This window comes from Schistocerca piceifrons, chromosome 3, assembly GCF_021461385.2.
Source record: "Schistocerca piceifrons isolate TAMUIC-IGC-003096 chromosome 3, iqSchPice1.1, whole genome shotgun sequence".
Classification (NCBI taxonomy): Eukaryota; Metazoa; Arthropoda; class Insecta; order Orthoptera; family Acrididae; genus Schistocerca; species Schistocerca piceifrons.
Genome location: NC_060140.1, coordinates 369,758,448 through 369,778,915, shown reverse-complemented (window position 1 = coordinate 369,778,915; position 20,468 = coordinate 369,758,448). Strand labels below are relative to the sequence as shown.

General features: G+C 38.3%; 1 protein-coding gene across 3 annotated transcripts in view; it reads left to right on the top strand.

Moving 5' to 3' along the window:
- Positions 1-20,468, top strand: part of LOC124788094 (cyclic GMP-AMP synthase-like receptor) — a 231,461-nt gene that overhangs the window by 63,903 nt on the left and 147,090 nt on the right. For all 3 annotated transcript variants that reach the window (XM_047255196.1, XM_047255197.1, XM_047255200.1), the window contains exon 4: positions 13,562-13,632. In XM_047255196.1, the coding sequence (XP_047111152.1) occupies positions 13,562-13,632 (71 nt within the window). The remainder of the gene's footprint in view (positions 1-13,561; positions 13,633-20,468) is intronic.

Here is a 20,468-nt window from a genome sequence, read left to right as displayed (position 1 = left end):
CTTAACGAGGTTTAAAAAACTCTCTATTGCCATTGGATTAGCTTTCCTACATAGTTTGTAATTATACATAACATTTGAGTACAAAGGCCTTTTAGTGTTAAAATTTCTGCTGTGGTCTTTCCTTTTACTAACAGAATGCCTATCTAGTAATGAAGAATGAATAAAAATATTGTCTGTCGTTGTGCTACTGTCCCCCTACATCCTAGTTGGAAAAAACACAGTCTGCATCAGATCATGTGAGTTTAAGAGATCTACCAACATTCTTTTTCTTGCACAGTCATATACAAAATTAATACTGAAGTCACTACTTGTAACTAATTTCTGGTACTTGCTATAATGTGAACCAAGAACCCTCTCTAGCTTGAGCAGAAATACTCTGAAGTCAGAATTAGGGGACCTATAAACAACAACAACTGGAAGTTTAGTTTCACTAAATTCAACTGCCCCTGCACAACATTCTAATATCTGTTCAGTGCAGTGCCGTGATATGTCTATGAACTCAAACGGAATGCTGTTTTTTATGTACATGGCCACTTACCCATTTCGCAAGGAACTCCTTGAAAAACAGCCAGCTAATCTGTATCCTTGTAAAGAAAGCCTCTGAATTGTCAGATTATGTAAGTAGTGCTCTGATATACCAATAGTGTCAGAGTCAATATCTATAAGCAGATCACTAACTTTATCTCTAATAACTCTTATATTTTGATGAAATATGCTAATTCCTTCTCTACTTGGATACCTGACCTCCTATGAATGTGATTCCATAGTTATACTTCCTTTAATCAGGTAACCTATCAGCTGACTTCAGTCGAGAAAAGGTGTTGCTCTAGCACCAACTACTACAGGGAGTTTTCCATGAGTGATCCCACCCCCACCCACTGCACTGTCACCTATAAGCTTGGCCAGTCTCCCCTTCCCATACCTATTGAGGTGCAGGCCATGCCTAGTGAAACCTGATGTACTGATAGACTCAGCTGGAACCACTGAAATGTGACCCATGCCCTCTGCCATCAGCATCCTCTCCAGCCCCACATTAACACACCTAACAGACACATTAAGATGAGGCTGATCATGGTGCTGAAGCAGTTGCAGGAATTGCTCATTAGTGCCACCAGTCTGAGTAGCTGTCTTTACCAGGTCACCACCTTCATCATATTCCCTGTCCCTATCAAGACTCTTCCCTTCTCCACCCACAAACACTACATGATCCTTTTTCGTAAAATTCCTACATAACTCCCCCTATGCTGTCCATCACCTGAGCCAACCCTGCACTAGGCTTCACAGTGCTGGTGGCCAGATACTCAATCCCCAGCATTTCCTGCAACTGCTGCCCCACACCTCTATTGTGTGAAATACCTAGCAGCAGAACCTTCTTCTTTGTGTTAGACTTAGGCCTGATAACTGCTGAGGACTGTTGCATGTTTTCTACACCTACAGCTACAAGAGGCTCCTCTCCACTCAACTCCGACAGTTCATCAAATCTACTGCATATATGCAAAGCTGCATATATGCAAAGTAAAACTGTCTGAATACCTCCTCCTCCTCCTAGCTGTCTTCTTGCCAACTGAGAGTTCCCATTCCCCAGCACCCTTCACCCTCCTCAGCCTATCTAGTTCCTCCTTTACGTATTGTAACTGCACCTGAAGGGCACAGATCTTATGCTTCTGCTCCTCTATCAACTTACCGTATTTACTCGAATCTAAGCTGCACCTGAAAAATGAGACTCGAAATCAAGGAAAAAAATTTTTCCGAATCTAAGCCCGCACCTGAAATTTGAGACTCGACATTCAAGGGGAGGGAAAAGTTTTGGGCCGCACCTCCAAATCGAAACAAAGTTGGTCCATTGCAATATGAGACACAATTTAGGTTGAATGAATGATGATACAGCGACAGTAGTTTGATTTGAGACGTAATCTTAGCAGTTAAGCTTTACCAGGTAGCCATTGATATGCGTCAGGTGCTCCGTCCATATTTATATGGGTACCCTTACTTTTTCACATGCTTTGTCTGGTTTGAGTGGATTGCTTATTTTTCTTTGATCTGGTAAGTGCCATTCTCCTTGTTATAGGTGTTTACGTCACTCTAAGCAAAAAATGCATTAATGTACTGTGTCATGCATTGTTTGTCACATTCTGATAATGAGTGTTTACGGCCTGTCGCTGCTCGCGGCATAGCTTGCTTTTGTGCACGCTACCACCTCTTACAATAAAAAAAAAAAAAAAAAAAAAAAAAAAAAAAAAAAAAAAAAAAAAAAAAAAAAAAGAGAAGAATCGTCTCTTTAGTGAAGCAATGGCAAGAGACTGCTATTTGTTGTTACTTACCCTGCTGCTTTCTTTGATAATGATCAACAAGAACTAAATAATAGAGTGCATATGATAGAAGATGTTCTGGACGAGAGTTTAGCGAAAATTTTTCTCCGTTTGAAAATCTTTCACATGCCTCTTTAGTACATTACATTCTGCACAGAAATTAGTCATCTTAGATTTAAAAATCTAGTCAATTGCTGTGCTTCATTTCTGACTGTATCACTATAAGGCATAAGAATAACACGAATATAAACATGACATGATATGTATATTTTTCCGCGTTTGCTGTTGTCTCACTCTAGTTTCGCAGTTTATTAGGGAGACAGGATTTAAATGAGATAGCAGCAAACACGAAAGAATACATGGCAAAATGTTAATATTTGTATTATTCTTATGGTGAAAAGAATACTTGCATGTGACTCACAATTCATAAAAGTTCCTGTTAGGAACCATCTCTTCTCACAGGTAGCAAAAAATTCAGAACGTAGAGTTGGCCATACTGACAAACATCTCAAACAGTCTTGCCAGATGGATTTTCACAGTACAGTGAAGTACATTCGAAGATGAACAATACGGAATTTGTATTTACTTCGTTGGATAATGTATGAAAATACAGTGGTCGAAACTCGGGACGGAGAAAAAAGCTTGTCTTCCACCTTTTTTATAACTGACGCAGAGGTTTTGGCCCCAGTATTTATCTTTGTGCCTGCAAAGCATGCCTGTGTAGCGCTACGTATATTCGATGGCAGAAGTTAGTTGTAACGGCACCTACCAACATTTTTCAGAACTTCCACTTACTTTGCACTCGATTCTAAGCTGCAGGCGGTTTTTTGGATTACAGAAACCGGAAAAAAAGTGTGGCTTAGATTTGAGTAAATACGGTATTTCTACTACGGATTTTGCATTCCCAGGAGAGGATCTCACTAGAATGCCTACTGGCTTCCCAACTGCATTCCCCCCAATGAAAATACTTTGAAGAAACCCCATACCGTAACCAACTACTCGCAAACCTATGACAAAGCCCACACTTCTCACTCATGGTAAAATGTTACAGTTACTGAAAAAATACTAAACAGCTATGTTACTGAAGTTCAATTACACCAGTAGAACTATTTATAGCACTAATAATAGTGGTCTCGAAATTCTCTTTCTGCGAAGAAAGCAAGAGCTATTATTAACACTACTAAACTACTAATACCAATACTAACAAACTTCACAGAATTTATTAGCTAAAACCAAAAATTCAAGCTGAACTGGAAAACTCAACAAAGTTAAAACAATGAATGAAAATTTTGCTGAAATATGTCACGCGAAGCAATAAGAAATGCCAGCTGAAAACTACCACACGAAATTTACTAAACGACTTCAACACACAGAAAACTCTAAAAAACACATTGAGTGAATGTTTCCAAAAGTTAATTAAACCATTATTTCACCACAAACAGCATAAGACACCATTGTAAAATACTAGAATTAATAACTTTATAACAATGCACAAACAACTTTGTCAGAATTTAAGAACCACTACAACTGCAACTGCACGCTATATGTAAACACAAACCACTAACATGACATTAGTGGTTTTTGATCTGTAGGAATCCTGAAATGTCCGGCCTGTACCAATGACCAAAAGTGTTCATAGCAGCTGCAAAGATTACCAGCAACTCTCAGTCAAAGGTGCTCCATTTCCTTCGTGGCGGCATGAGACTATGTGAATAAAGAATGAGCAGTTGCCATCTGCCATCCAATTTTGTTATGACACTGTTCTTGTGGCATTTAGTTTAGCATCCACAATGATGGCCAATGGAGCATTAATTTGGGGATGAGCCAATTTTGCCGCTTGCACCAAACAATGCTTATTGTGAGAAATGCAGCTTCTCTTGTCAGAGTCGGAGGTACATTTTGGTAGCTCAGTGTTTCTTTGCCCAATGTTTCTTAGCCCATGAATAACACTGTGAGTGGTTCCTGCTGCCTCACAAGCCCTGAAAGGTGTTGACAGCAGTTTATCAAACCTAAAAAATCTACATAATTCCTTGTATGTTGTTGTTATGGGTGTATTTTGTACTGCCTCAACCTGTCCCTTTAATAGTGCCAGCCTGTCCAAAGAGAAGACATACCCAAAGAAGTGCATTCTCATTTTCTGAATAAACACTTTTCAGGATTAATTATTATACTGAATTGTTGCAGACAGAGATAAAACTTCCACAAATGGGATACGAGTTCTTCAACTGTTTATAATATCTCGTGCATGTAGCACTGCCATGTCTTTGCAGCACTCTTCAACCCAAAGGGCATAAATTTGTACTCAAAAAGCCTGAAAGTTGTTTTTGGTGTAACCCTTGCTGTTTCCGGAATTTGCAAATACGCCTTTGCACAATAAGCTACACTAAACAGTTTAGCTTGGGCAACAGTCCTGTTAAAGTATGTTATGTTTGGCACTTTGTAATGGTTTGGTATTGTCAGAGTATTGAGTGCTCTATAGTCTTCACATAATCGCCATGATCCATCTTTCTTTCTCACCGTGTTTGAGGGAGATAACCTGTGGACAGTATGATCTGTCTGTAATACCTGCTTTCAGGAGCTCTTCAAACCCAAGCTGCGCTACCAAGATTTTGTCTGGTGGAAGTCTCCTCAGACAAGCTGCAACAGGCTGGGCCAGTGTCACGTGGATGTGGTACCTCGCATTGTGTTTACATCTCCTCTTGGTAGTGAATTTGTGGATGAGCAATGGGAGCTCTTCTATTATCTGGCTCATGTTCTCATCCTCATATTCTCTAGTATCAATTTCCAACGACTAAAAAGCCTTCAGTCAGTCAGACAACCTATTGTGTAGTGCGGATGAATGGCTTTTACCTTTTTTGAGTGGGCACTACATTTGCCAGCACTGATGGCATGTTTGTTGGATTGGAATGGTTATTCAATGTAATTAACTGTTGGCTAGATCTGTCAACTGGTCAAAATGTGACAAGAAATTGGCACCAAGCATGGTGTGAGGGACATTTTCAACTATGAATGTTCACATAGGCTCGAATGAAAGACCAAAGTCCAATGTCTGTCTCTGTTTTCTGCAGGTTTTGATGGCCAACTCCTTTGCTGCTGTATGTCTATGTTACACTGGCATGATAGAATTGATGTTTAGCCATTTCAGATAGATGCTCACTGCAGAACCAGAATCCTCAAAAGAATTCTTGCTGGAGATGCGGCCTGGTACAAATAATCTCTGCCACTTGTGTCCTGCTATGAGCACTGTGTTTACCAGCTGTCTTTGCACTTTCTTCTGTGGACACACAAGCTGATTGTGGTGGACATCAGTGTCTGGTAATGTCTGTCCATGGCACCTTTGATACCTGCGATGTGTGGCTTCCCCCGAAACATCTGTGATACCAGCACAACTGATCCATATCTAGCTCAGATGTATGTCGGCCATCTTTCTTGTGTGCAGCCTGCTTCTTGAGAGGAGGCTCATAAAGGAATAACACTTTGCACTGCTGTTCCAATAACTTTAGATTCAAGAATGCTTTTTTTCCCCTCTTAACTGTTTTATCCTATGTTCTTGCATCGGCTCCTCCATACAGTGTCTGCATGACTCATTGATGGCTTCTGTGACTTTCATGCCTCTTCCTTTATCATTAATAAACTTGTTTCTGATGGTGGAGCACAGGGAAACTTCTGCCAAGCTATTCACTATGGCATCTGCCTTCTCCAGTAGCTCTCAAAATGACAAACCTTGATATGTGACTATTGCTCTGTGAATGTCTACAGGCAATGTGCGCAGCCAAAGCATCCATATTGATTGTTCAGGCAACAGATCTGGTGCTGCCAAAGTGCATATGGCTTGCATCACTTCAGACGGAGAGATGGAGATTGGTTTCCTGTAAGTTCGTCATTAAAGGCCCACTGTAGTCAGAGTTCAGCGACAAGGTATATCATTGCGAAAGTGCTTCCTTTAATGCGATGTAGCAACTTTGCAATAGGACACCTTCTGTTTTTTCTATCACAGTGCCTTTTGATGAATGAAGTCAGTGTCTGTGAGTTGTGAGGTAGTTTAGGCTGTGGGTTGTTCCTTTGACTTCTGTTGTGGTTGTTTGCACAGTTGCAATGATCATTCTCTTGGAAAAAAGTCTTCATTTATGATGAATCATGTCAGGGTCACGATTTACAATTACAATAAGCCAGAATAACCAGATACAAGATGATCTAGTATTCTACTTTATTTATCACAATAGCAACAACTAAATAACCAAGGAATAAAGAACAACAACAAGAACAACTATTCATCAAATATACAAGTTCCTTGATGCTATGATATGCTGCTCTCACTTCTTTGGTTGCTACTTTGCGGTGAAATACTAGATGTCGCCAAAAGTTACACTTACATACAAGGTGCATTCAAGTTCTAAGACCTCAGATTTTTTTTTCTAATTAACTACTCATCTGAAATTGATGAAACTGGTGTTACTTCTCAACGTAATCACCCTGCAGACGTACACATTTTTCACAACGCTGACGCCATGATTCCATGGCAGCGGCGAAGGCTTCTTTAGGAGTCTGTTTTGACCACTGGAAAATCGCTGAGGCAATAGCAGCATGGCCGGTGAATGTGCGGCTATGGAGAGTGTCTTTCATTGTTGGAAAAAGCCAAAAGTCACTAGGAGCCAGGTCAGGTGAGTAGGGAGCATGAGGAATCACTTCAAAGTTGTTATCACGAAGAAACTGTTGCGTAACGTTAGCTCGATGTGCGGGTGCGTTGTCTTGGTGAAACAGCACACGCACAGCCCTTCCCGGACGTTTTTGTTGCAGTGCAGGAAGGAATTTGTTCTTCAAAACATTTTTGTAGGATGCACCTGTTACCGTAGTGCCCTTTGGAACGCAATGGGTAAGGATTACGCCCTCGCTGTCCCAGAACATGGACACCATCATTTTTTCAGCGCTGGCGGTTACCCGAAATTTTTTTGGTGGCGGTGAATCTATGTGCTTCCATTGAGTTGACTGGCGCTTTGTTTCTGGATTGAAAAATGGCATCCACGTCTCATGCATTGTCACAACCGATGAAAAGAAAGTTCCATTCATGCTGTCGTTGCGCATCAACATTGCTTGGCAACACGCCACACGAGCAGCCATGTGGTCGTCCGTCAGCATTCGTGGCACCCACCTGGATGACACTTTTCGCATTTTCAGGTCGTCATGCAGGATTGTGTGCACAGAACCCACAGAAATGCCAACTCTGGAGGCGATCTGTTCAACAGTCATTCGGCGATCCCCCAAAACAATTCTCTCCACTTTCTCAATCATGTCGTCAGACCGGCTTGTGCGAGCCCGAGGTTGTTTCGGTTTGTTGTCACACGATGTTCTGCCTTCATTAAACTGTCACACCCATGAACGCACTTTCGACACATCCATAACTCCATCACCACATGTCTCCTTCAACTGTCGATGAATTTCAATTGGTTTCACACCACGCAAATTCAGAAAACGAATGATTGCACGCTGTTCAAGTAAGGAAAACGTCACCATTTCAAGTATTTAAAACAGTTCTCATTCTCGCCGCTGGCGGTAAAATTCCACCTGCCGTACAGTGCTGCCATCTCTGGGACGTATTGACAATGAACGCGGCCTCATTTGAAAACAATGCGCATGTTTCTATCTCTTTCCAGTCCGGAGAAAAAAAATCGGAGGCCTTAGAACTTGAATGCACCTTGTATTTATTATCTGTATCTTTGATCCACAACATAAGCTAGTTATGAATGCTCTTTGACTTACAAGGCACTGTATTTCTGCATCTGTACAATCTGTGGCATGTTTATGACATCTAAAATATGAAGGGTATACTTACAGTGAACCTCAGCCTTCTTCCATCTGGGAAATATTACAGTAGCTTTATTATTGTTTAAAATTTGTGATTCTAGTATCTTTGTTGTAGTGAAATGAAACTGAAAACACACAACTCACTACATGCAGCAAACAAAAAATGTAATGTAATCAACTGATCTGCCTGAAGATGACAGGATAAGCACTTGAAATGCATCATGGGGGAAAATAAAAAGAGATTAACATGGATAGTTTTTTAATTTATCTTTTAGAGTACAGCCATTTAATTAATTGAGTTTTGTAGATTCTAGCTACAAGAACCTGCAGGATGTGGAATGAACTGATTGGAAAAGAATAGGAAAGAAATCATCCCATTGTTTAACTTAAGCTGTATGGAAGACCAACACATGAGCTTGTATTGTAGCTTACACAGGATAACTTTGTATGTTTCTTTTGTTTATTAAGTAATTTAGATGTTGAATTTGATAGGCCCAACAGTTAATACAAAATGTTTACAACTTACCAGAAATATATCTATTACATCTGTAGTTTTGATGGAAACTAGTGGTAAATTAGTGAAAACATTTTCATCCCTACATCTGCTTAGAAGCATTGTGCTGGGGGACTACATTTTACCAGTTCAGCAATGCCAGAACACTGTAGTCAGTACGCAGGATGTAGCCATCCAGTCTGTGTGTGGGGGGAGGGTCATGCACGCACGTCTATTGACTGCTCAAAGTCAAAAATTACAGGGAATTGTTACCATTAATCTTTTCATTATTTGCATTCCACCTAGGATCTTCCTTTAACATAGGACTCAGACTGCTGCAGATCACTAAGTAGGTGAAAAACTTCTACTTGATACTTGAGATCTTGACAGGTTAAGGAGGGAGAAGGGTAAAGAGAGGTGGGAAGTGGCAACAGGCAACAGGAGGAACAGGCCTAGAACTTTGTCTGACAGCTTTATGGTGAATGTGGAAAATAGATTTGACCTGTTGCTTCAGTTAGAAGCTGGTGAGCCTCAAGCAGTTACAGGTGTAGACAGGGCACAACAAACTTTCAGCAGCAAATTGAAAAGTAAGAATGTAGGGAAATCAGTAAAGAGAAAGAAAGTGTTGTTGTTAGGTAGTTCCCATGGAAGAGGTGTTGGCCAACTCTTGCAGGATGAACTAGGATCAGAATACCAGGTCACCAATTTTTTTAAACCTAGTGCTGGTCTGGAGCAGGTGACAGAGGATTTAGGATCACTTTGCAAAGATTTCACTAAGGAAGACACCGTGGTTATAGTGGGTGGGGCAGGTAACAGTATTGACAGAGATCCTGGGTACAGCGTAGAGTGTGACCTGGCGAAGATTGCATCAGCATCGAGGCATACCAGTGTTGAGTTTGTATCTGTTCTTGGGCGCCATGACCGACCTCATTTGAACTCTTCTGTCAAGAGAGTTAATTTGGAGCTGGAACGGCTGCTCATGTCGGGTGCGGGGTCACACATTGGTGTGGTTCATGTTGATTCTATCAGTAGGTGGGATTATACTAGGCATGGCCTTCACCTCAACAGGAAGGGGAAGGGTAAATTGGCTGGGGAAATAGCAAGAAAGTTAAAGGGGGGAGGCACTGTCATGAGTGGTAAAATACCAGTGGTTATAGGATTCAGAAAAGACCCTTTTTTAGGGTAGGGAGGACAGAAAGAAAACAAATTTTAAGAGAGGTTAGAACTGAGACAAACCTTCAGTTTGAGAAAGAAATCAAAAAACATAATTGCAGCTTATTACATCAACATAAACAGCCATTGGTTAAGAATTTTCAACTGTCAGCAGATATTTTAACTCCACCCAATTTTAAGTCAGTCAATGTGAAATGTCAGCTATCTTTATTGCATCAAAATATTCGAGGACTGAGAAATAAAATTAATGAATTAACTATCTGCATAGATGAATTAGAGTCTTCAAACCCAGCTGACATAATCTGCCTCTCTGAACATCATGTGACCACTGGTATAGAACTTTTAAGTGTTACAGGGTTTAGGTTAGCATCTCATTTTTGTAGATCAGAAATGGAGAAAGGAGGAGTTGCCACATTCATCAGGAACGGTCATAAATTTAAGAACATAGACATTCATAAATTTTGCCTAGAACAGCATATGGAAGCATGTGCAACAGAATTAGATTTTCACAAAAAATCTTTCATAATATTAAGTGTATATCGAGCACCTGCAGGTAACTTTAATCTGTTTGTAAACCACCTTGAAGCTGTACTGGCCCATTTAACAACCAAAAACAAAGAAATAGTGGTTGCTGGTGATTTCAATGTAGATTTCCTTAAAGACTCTCCCAATAAGAACCTATTTGAGTTAGTAACACTATCATTCAACTTAATTCCCACAGTAAAGTTCCCCACTAGGATAACCACTTGCTCACAAACAGCCATTGATAATATCTTTATAGAAAAGTCAAATGAACAAAATTATATTACAAAACCAATAGTCAATGGCCTCTCAGACCATGACATGCAGTTCCTTCTGTTAAATGTTAATACTGAACAGGATATAAAATCTGTTAAATCTGAGCTCAAGAGGGTAATCAGTAAGCCAAAAATTGATTATTTTAGGACACTCCTCAGAGACATTCACTGGACTGATGTTTACAGTGCTCATGGCATGAATGAAAAATATAACATTTTTGCTAATAAAGTGCTTACCTTATTTGAACACTGCTTTCCCCCAAAACTTACCAAGGTTAGAGCAAAGTCTACAAAGAAGCCATGGATTACTCGAGGAATAGGGGTATCTTGTAAAACAAAAAGAAAACTGTATCTGTCAATCCGAAACATTTCCAATGTTGATGCTATAGCACATTATAAGAAATACTGCAAAATATTAAAGACTGTAATACGGATGTCAAAGCAAATATATTACAAGGAAAAGATAGTCATATCAGATAACAAAATAAAGACAATATGGGATATAGTGAAGGAGGAGACCGGTAGAACCAGACATGAAGAGGAACAAATAGCATTAAGAGTAAATGATGCATTGGTGACAGATGTGTATAGTGTTGCAGAACTATTTAACAAACATTTTATAACTGTTACTGAAAAGATGGGGTTGTCAGGTTCGGTAGATGCTGCTATGGATTACCTTAGACCAGACATTTCAAGTAACTTCCATAATATGAATTTGACCCTCACTACCCCAACAGAAATAACGTCCATCATAAAATCTTTAAAATCAAAAACATCTAGTGGGTATGATGAAATATCAACAAAGTTAATTAAAGAATGTGATTCTGAGCTAAGGAACATATTAAGCTATCTGTGTAACCAGTCGTTTATCAGTGGAATATTTCCCGAATGGCTGAAATATGCTGAAGTTAAGCCACTGTTTAAGAAGGGAGATAAAGAAATAGCATCAAATTTCCGTCCAATTTCACTGTTGCCAGCATTCTCAAAAATTTTCGAAAAAGTAATGTACAGTCGTCTTTATAACCATCTTATCTCAAATAACATACTGTCAAAGTCACAGTTTGGATTTCTAAAAGGTTCTGATATTGAGAAGGCTATCTACACTTACAGTGAAAATGTACTTAATTCATTAGACAAAAAATTGCAGGCAACTGGTATATTTTGTGATCTGTCAAAGGCATTTGACTGTGTAAATCACAATATCCTTTTAAGTAAACTAGAATATTATAGTGTAACAGGAAATGCTGCAAAATGGTTCAAATCTTATATCTCTGGCAGGAAACAAAGGGTGTTATTAGGAAAGAGACATGTATCAAGCTATCAGGCATCATCCAACTGGGAACTAATTACATGTGGGGTCCCACAAGGTTCCATTTTGGGGCCCTTACTTTTTCTTGTGTATATCAATGACCTGTCATCAGTAACATTACCAGATGCCAAGTTTGTTTTGTTTGCTGATGATACAAACATTGCAATAAATAGCAAATCAAGTGTAGTCTTAGAAAGATCAGCCAATAAAATATTTGTGGACATTAATCACTGGTTCCTAGCCAATTCTTTGTCACTAAACTTTGAAAAAACACACTACATGCAGTTCAGAACTTGTAAGGGGTGTCCCAAGAGTATATGTCTAACATATGATGACAAGAAGATAGAAGAAGTGGACGGTGTTAAATTCTTGGGATTACAGCTTGATAATAAATTCAACTGGGAGGAGCACACCACAGAACTGCTGAAGCGTCTTAACAAATCTCTGTTTGCAATGCGAATTTTGTCAGACATAGGGGATATAAAAATGAAAAAGCTGGCATACTATGCTTACTTTCATTCCATAATGTCATATGGGATTATTTTCTGGGGTAATTCATCAAGCCAAGCTAAAGTTTTCCGGGCACAAAAACGTGCAGTAAGAATTATATGTGGTGTGAACTCAAGAACATCCTGCAGAAGCCTGTTTAGGGAACTAGGGATACTAACTACAGCTTCCCAATATATTTATTCCTTAATGAAATTTGTCATTAAAAATATATCACTTTTTCAAACCAACAGCTCAATTCATGGAATCAATACTAGAAATAAGAATAATCTTCACAAGGATTTAAAGTCACTTAGTCTTGTACAAAAAGGTGTGCATTATTCAGGAACACACATTTTCAATAACTTGCCAGCAGCCATAAAAAGCTTAACAACCAATGAAATTCAGTTTAAGAGAAGCCTAAAGGATTTATTGGTGGCCAACTCCTTCTACTCCATTGATGAATTTCTTAGGAAAACCAACTGATTTGTATATAAGTACAACATAACTTCTGCACAATTTCAGTGCAGTAATGTGTTCACTGAAAATTTGTGTGTGTGTGTGTGTGTGTGTGTGTGTGTGTGTGCTTGTGTGTGTGTAAGTGTGTAAGTATAATCTAACTTCTGCACCATTTCAGTGCAGTAATGTGTTCATTGTAAATAAGTATTACAGTAGTTGTATTACATGTTTCTTACCTTATAAATAAATAAAAAACTTTTTTATTTTAAATTCAGTGCAATAGTATTTGTAAAATGACTCTTAGTTTCATTAAAAAATGACGATCATTCCACTTGGGACCTGTGGAATGGTACATTAGCTTATTTGTTTTAGTTGTAAATATTTGTCATGTATTGTTGTTTTTCTGACATGTTCCACATCCTGGAGGACCTCCTCACTACGGATCAATTGGAATGAAAGTAAATCTAATCTAATCTAATCTACAAAAAGTTTAATGAAATCTGTATAGTAAAGAACACCCAATTTTGACTTTGAGACTGAGAAAGAAATGAATGTGTTGTCTTAGAAAATATGCTAATGTAGCCTACTATTTGTGTTTTTATCTGGACTGTGAGAGAACTGTGATCTCAACCAGTAAATATCGCACAACAGGTTATTCTCTAAAGAGTGAACTTATATCTTTACCAACAACACCAAAAAATGTATATTTACAAGTTATTCACATTATTTCCAGGTCTGTGCTAGCCCACATCCTGGTTTCTGCCAGCTAAAGCTGAATCCGCCTCCTGCAGCATCAAGTAGTGGGTAAGAAAAGAGCAATTTTGATTACCTCATGTGATCATACTCAGATTTCTTATGTAGTACATTCCTAATAGAAAAGTGCAGTATTTTTTTTTTTTTAATTTCTTACACATTTTCTAAATACTGCTTTTAGGTTCAGCTGGCTGAGTCCAGACTGGTCTAAAAGTCTGTAGGTAGATCATAGCACAGGCCAGTATTTATGGCTACCATAAATAATGAATGCAGTGGATACATTTACATAAGCTTTATTAGCCAACAGAGATATATGCAACTGTCTTGGAGCAAGACTCTGGTCGCAGTATTCTCTCTGTGCGCAGTCCAAAGAGCATCCTCTTCTTGTGGCAGAGGATCTCTGAAGACTGCTTCGGTGTGTGTGTGTGTGTGTGTGTGTGTGTGTGTGTGTGTGTAGCATGAGCTTCTTATGTTATATAGCTTTGTGTACATGCCATGGCTGGGTAGTTTCTACCAAAGCTAAAAATTTTGAGTAATATACCCCAGACTTACAGATGATTCGTTGAAAGGCTTCAATTGTAGCACACTCCTCTTAGACTGTAAAGGAGTTCCTTGTAGAAATGTAGATCTGGCCCTGTAACATATTACTTACTGTACATTCTGTTGTAAATAATTTTTGTTTTTATATTTTTCTTCTGTTGCTTTTTAAATTTTGATATCAGCTTTCTGTGACTTGAGCTGGTGCAGGTGGTGGTAGGAGGGTGCATAGGGCAAGTCCTGTAGTGGGGATGGTCACAGGGGAAGGAAACATAGGTTAGAGAGATGGGTGCAGAGATTGGCAGGGCAACAAAAAGCTATTCATAGGTTAGAGAGATGGGTGCAGAAGGAGTGTAAGTTCTTACAAACATATTGCAGAGATTGGCAGGGCAACAAAAAGCTATTCTAGGTGTGGTGGGCTAATGGATCTCATTTCAGGGCAGTATTTTACAAAGTCATGCCCTTGATAAAGTAACTGATCGAAGCATTCAAGACCAGCATAATACTGAGTGACACGTGGTGTGCTCCGAAGTTTTTTTTGGAAGGATCGGCAGTATCAGGATTGGATGTGATGCCCTGGGAAATTGCTTTTGAAGTAGGCTGGTGTGGTAATTACGTCCAATGAAGGCTAAGGTTAGAATGGGGGTGTTCTGCTGTAAAGAGTCTGCATCTGAACAAATATGTTTGCGTTGAATTCCAAGGTTATATGGGAGGGAACATTTGATGTGGAAAGGATGGCAGCTGGAAGTACTGTTGTTTGTTGTGGGTTCATTGTGAACAGAAGTGTGCAGCTGGCTGCTGGTGAGGATGAGGCCAACATCAAGGAAAGAGGCATGGGATTTGGAACAGGACCATGTGAAATTTAATTGGAAGAATGCATTTAGAGTTTCCTGGGATTTTTAACAGGTCAGCCTCACCATGAGTCCATGTCTCAAAGGTGTCATCAATGTATCTAAACCAAACCATACCTCTTTACATGCATTTATTTGTATGGCTCCTCCACTTCACACCTTTTATTAGGTCATTCTCTTGTTGGTTGTTTTTTTGTATTGATACTGCTGTAGGGGCATCCAAGTTGGCAACGGAATTGCAAGTTGCCTTTAAATGCCAATAGCTGTCTTGCAGAATTTGGTGGAACCAATGGAGCATGCCTGCTGAGCCACACCTCCAGTGGCTTCGTGCCATGAGCATCCTCTGCCACTGCAATGCAGAATGGCCAGCGGCAGCCAGATGCCTACTAGCACTTAGAGCCTCTTCACTACATGATTGTATGCAGACAGTGTGTAGTCATGTCTTCGACACCATCATTCAAGCTTTAATTCGGAGAGCTTCATCCTTGTTTATGTTGTGAGCTGGACTCTATTTTTTGCTGCATTATTTGTAATGAGTCTCCGTATGCATGGAGAAAAACAAGTAAATCTTCTGTTCTCTCTCTCTCTCAACACACACACACACACACACACACACACACACACACACACACACACACAGCAGCAGCAGACAGTGTTCCCAAATTGAACGTCTCAATTGCTCAGTTCTTTAAAGGTGCTTAAAAGTCCATCTCTCTATACCATAAGTCAAAACCTACATAATATACACTGATTATAAATTTACATTTGTTTAGGAAACCTACTTAATTAACCAAAAGTGCTTCGTATCCATTTTTAATAGTCTAGTTATTTCTTCCTCCATCCAGTCATTGTCATCAACTGTGCTTATTACAAGGACTCATCAACTTGTACTTTGCCTTCATTGTTAATCTGTTCTCTTTTCTGTTCACTGTGCTTGTTATACATTATTGCATTGTTACTGTAATTATCAAGCCTACTTTACAACTCACTGCCTTAAGTTCTTCCAATTGTTTTTGAAGACTGTCATCACTGGAGGTAAAGTGTACAATGTCATTAGGTAAATGAAGGTTGTTGAGATGTGTTCCATTAAAACACATTTCTTCTTCATCTTTCCATTTTAAATACCTGGAAACTACTTATACACCAGCTTTTATTTTATAGAATCCACTTATCTGACTTCACTTTCGGATTTGAATTTAGCACTATACAGATGAAGTCCAGTGGAAGTTACAGTATTGTAATAAATGCTCTGTAGTATTTTAATAAAAGTTAAATCAATGCCTTGATTGTAAGAGGATGTCTGCAAATTTTTTGTGGAAACCAATTCAAACTCTAGTAATTTATATTCATTGCTCCACTCTATATTTTTGTTCACAACTTATGAACAGTGCTTTGTTCTACAACCACATCTAGAACCAAATTTTCCCTTGAACTGACCAAATGTAATCTTTTTGCTATGCAACTAGTGATAATTTTAATGAATATCATACACATTACAGAAAGGAAGGCTGGCCGCTGTGGCCAAGTGGTTCTAGGCGCTTCAGTCCGGAGCCGCGCTGCTGCTGCGGTCGCAGGTTCGAATCCTGCCTCAGGCATGGATGAGTGTGATGTCCTTAGGTTAGTTAGGTTTAAATAGTTCTAAGTCTAGGGGACTGATGACCTCAGATGTTAAGTCCCATAGTGCTCAGAGCCATTTGAACCATTTTTGAACAGAAAGGAAGTTGGTGGTAACTATAGTTCTTCTTATTAGTTTGCCTGTCTCCTTCTTTGTGAAGAAGAAGAAGAACTACTACAGCATTGCTCCAGTTTTGAGAATGATCTTATTTTGTAAACATTCTCTTAATAATAATTTTGTAAGTTATTTTTGTATAACTTTTGTCCAGCTGTTACAATAACTACTGAAACACAATTGTGTCCAGGAACCTTTCCTCTGTTCACTCATTCACTCCCTTGCTCACTCACTCATAACTCAAGTGGATCTATACGTCTTATCCAGTATTGCTTCTGGGAAGTAATTATTTCCATTGATAACTATCTTTATTTATAACTTGTCTGATTAATTGATATGGTTATTCATCTGTACAACAATATAAATTGTATTCACTTGAACTTCATGAACATTTAATGTAATTAAGCAATGTTTGTACAATTTTCTGTGTTTTGTTAGTTTCCATGTCATCTTAACTCATAAAATGTAGTGTCTATTCAATATAAGTTTCAGTTTTGTTTTCTTCATATTTTTATTGTTTTTGGTTGTTCAGTTTACATTTTCATTCTATCTTCTCACATCCTTTCAAAGGTATTTTGAGTACTGGTATATATTCATTATGTCTTGTCATGTTATAATTATGATTTGTTTGAAACTCACAGCTTCTGCTTAATAATTGTGCAGTTCAACTTGAGATTTTTCCTTATTTTTTCCTATTTGCAACTTTTTTATTTAATTACATTAGTACCTTTTTAAATAATTGCTCCTTTCACCTGTGTGTCTACATAACTTTAATTTTCCAAGAGCCAGAAATTTTACTTTTTTTGTCTGTGGTTACTTCCCAGTTATATACTTGATGTCGTACTTGATGAGGCTCTTTCTTTTTAGCTTTGCATTTATTTTCACTCTTAATCTTATGAATTTGTGATAGGCTGAAATTTGAAGGTGCTTTTGGACTATTACAGCCTATATTTTTTTATTGTTTGATTGAATATTCTGAATTTCAGTTTTAATTCCATTTGATCCTTGGTTACTATTAATTTATATGTAAAAATATGTTAGCAAACTTTCTGGGTGGATGTTCCTGTATGCACCTTGCAGTGGAGTGACTTGCGCACTGACAATCCTATAAATGATCTGTCCACCTACCTGGATAGGCTTTTAGTTATCTGCCCCTTCACTTTGCGGTGGCAGATACTGGTTTAGCTGACAAAAGCAGCATTGACAAAAATTTGATTAAATACCTACCACACAAAGGCCACATAATTGCAGTTCATGGGTAGCATCTGAAAGTTAGTTACACTATCGAGCTTTCGGGATTCTTGCAAGAGTCATTTGAAAAAATGTCAAAAAATTTCGATTTAGTTGGGGTATTGTCTTTAGAACAAGGCAAATGGCTATCAGGTCCATATTTAACATCTCGACATCTTTTATGCAATGTTACTGACTGTCTCTGTAACAAGTTCCCACCTGAAAGCAGCCAGAAGATACTTAGTCTGACCCAATATTTTTAACATCCTGAACAGTCACTGACCCATGACTATTTTAACACATTCAGTCATTCAGTAGGCTTCCTATAAAGAAGTGCTCAACATAATGTCTCATTATCTGCACAAAGCGTGATGTGGAGTTTATGGATGAGATGAAATCTTTGCACAGGAATGCCTTTTCTTAAATAAATAACTCCAAGGCACAAAATTTGACAAAATACTGAAAACTGTAGTTGCTCTTTGTCAATGATGTGAGAACCAATCAAACAAGAAAATTTCTTCACTTTGATACAAATTCAATCAGCATAGTTTAAACTAAATAAAATTTACTGAAAACAAACACGATACGTTCCCCCCCCCCCCCCAAAAAAAAAAAAAAAAAAAAAAAAAAAAAAAAAAAAAAAAAAAAAAAAAAAGGCTGACTTTTTACAAAATCCAGCTCACTCAGACATCAAAAAGTCCCCTATTGCACAACAACTTTCTCACACATTCGTTTACATTAGTTTTAAAACATGATGAAATAATAATTTCCCATTGTACTCTTAACTATGTCAGAAACCTATGGTAATCAAACTAAAGAAAATTCCACAAAATTAGATTATATGATCCTGTCCTCTTGATTATAGTTTCAGTTGATACTAAAGATGAATAAATTACAACCCCTAACTGTGTTTCTCAATGCTAGAGTTATTACATGTTATAGGTATATATTTATATCTCCGAAAGTACTGAGGTTTTTGATTTGCAATTTTAACATAATGGTTGTGTTATCCATAGAATTCATACTAAGTGTGAAAAATACCAATTAATATTTAATAGTACTTCTTCAGATTCATAGAGAGCACTTGTATCGCATGCAGCTTAAGCAAGTACATCGCTTGCTGGGCCTAGTAGCCAACATGAGAATCAAAATCTGCTCTCCTCCCATTTCCATGGCAAGCTGTGCTTTCAATGCAAGCTGACAACTTGTAATAATTTGCTACATAACAACCTGACTGCTCTTTTGTAAGTTCAAAAATTTCTGGATATGCATTTCTCTTACACCACCCGATAAAGTAAGATATGACCTCTCATCGTGAAATATTTGCTTTGTTAAATGTTTATACTTGTGTTTGAGCAGATTTTGGCTATTTGATATTTTCATCTCATGAATTCACCCACTTAAAATCCCAGAAATTTGTGAGAGAGAACTTCTAAATCTGCGTCCCAATGTAAATAATAATAAAAAAAATGTGTTTTCAGTTGTGTTTGTTTTAAATTTTTTGATAGTTATTTTTAATTGCTTTTCAGCCAATGTAATGTCCTGACAAGATCTTTTTTCCATTGCTTTTGTTGATTTGCTAATCGCTATTTAGATGTGTCACCAGCATAATAATCATGTTTCACTAATGGCACTGTACATATGCTTCAGAATAAAAGTACTGATACTAATACTAAATTCTAGGTGCCCTTCACATCACCCCCTGCAACTTTCTGTCGAAACTTCTTACAGTAATATCATTTTTATATTTAATTCAATGTTTTCAACAAAAGAAATAATACTGACACCAATCATTTTGTTATCCCCAATTTAGGACATGAAAGTCACTTACTAACATTTCACTGAAACACACAATAGGAAAGTCACTTATTAACATTTCACTGAAACACACAATAGATTAGGCATCATTACTTATCCTGTGAATTTTCCAGGTCTACAAATGAATAAAATTATAAGTAACACAACTTGAATTAAGACAATGTGAACTATTTGCTTGTGGGACTAAAATCAAGTATTTTGCCAAAATATTATCACAATCTGCTAAAAGTAGAACTTCCAAAGTGGGATGGACATCAGTATGTTCGGATCCCAAACAGACTTGGTGGTTGTGAACAAAAAACATAATCAGTCCAAAAAACACCCAATTGCAATTGATATAGAACAGATTCTTTGTCAATATTCAATCAGCTGCGGAGAGGAATATAGTAGCAATCGGACAAAATTGAGAATGGGCTTATGACCACTTGGCCTTACATCAGCTGGCTGATGAGCCCACATGACATGCCAGATGGAGAAGCTGTCCTGCCTGCCTGCGGATGTATGTAATGAGGCTCCCCCCTTGAATTTTTTGACAAAAACTATCTGGCTGATGTGGGGGACTTCAGTGTAGTGGCAGCAGGATGGTGCTAAGTGAGGTCCTGGCTGGCTGGCTGCGAATTCCAGGGCATTGATGCTCTAGTCTGGCAGAGAAGGTGACGAAACAGAAGCTGGCTTCTCAAGTTAAGGTGCTGGAAGCAGTGGCAACTCCACCACTGCTTAAA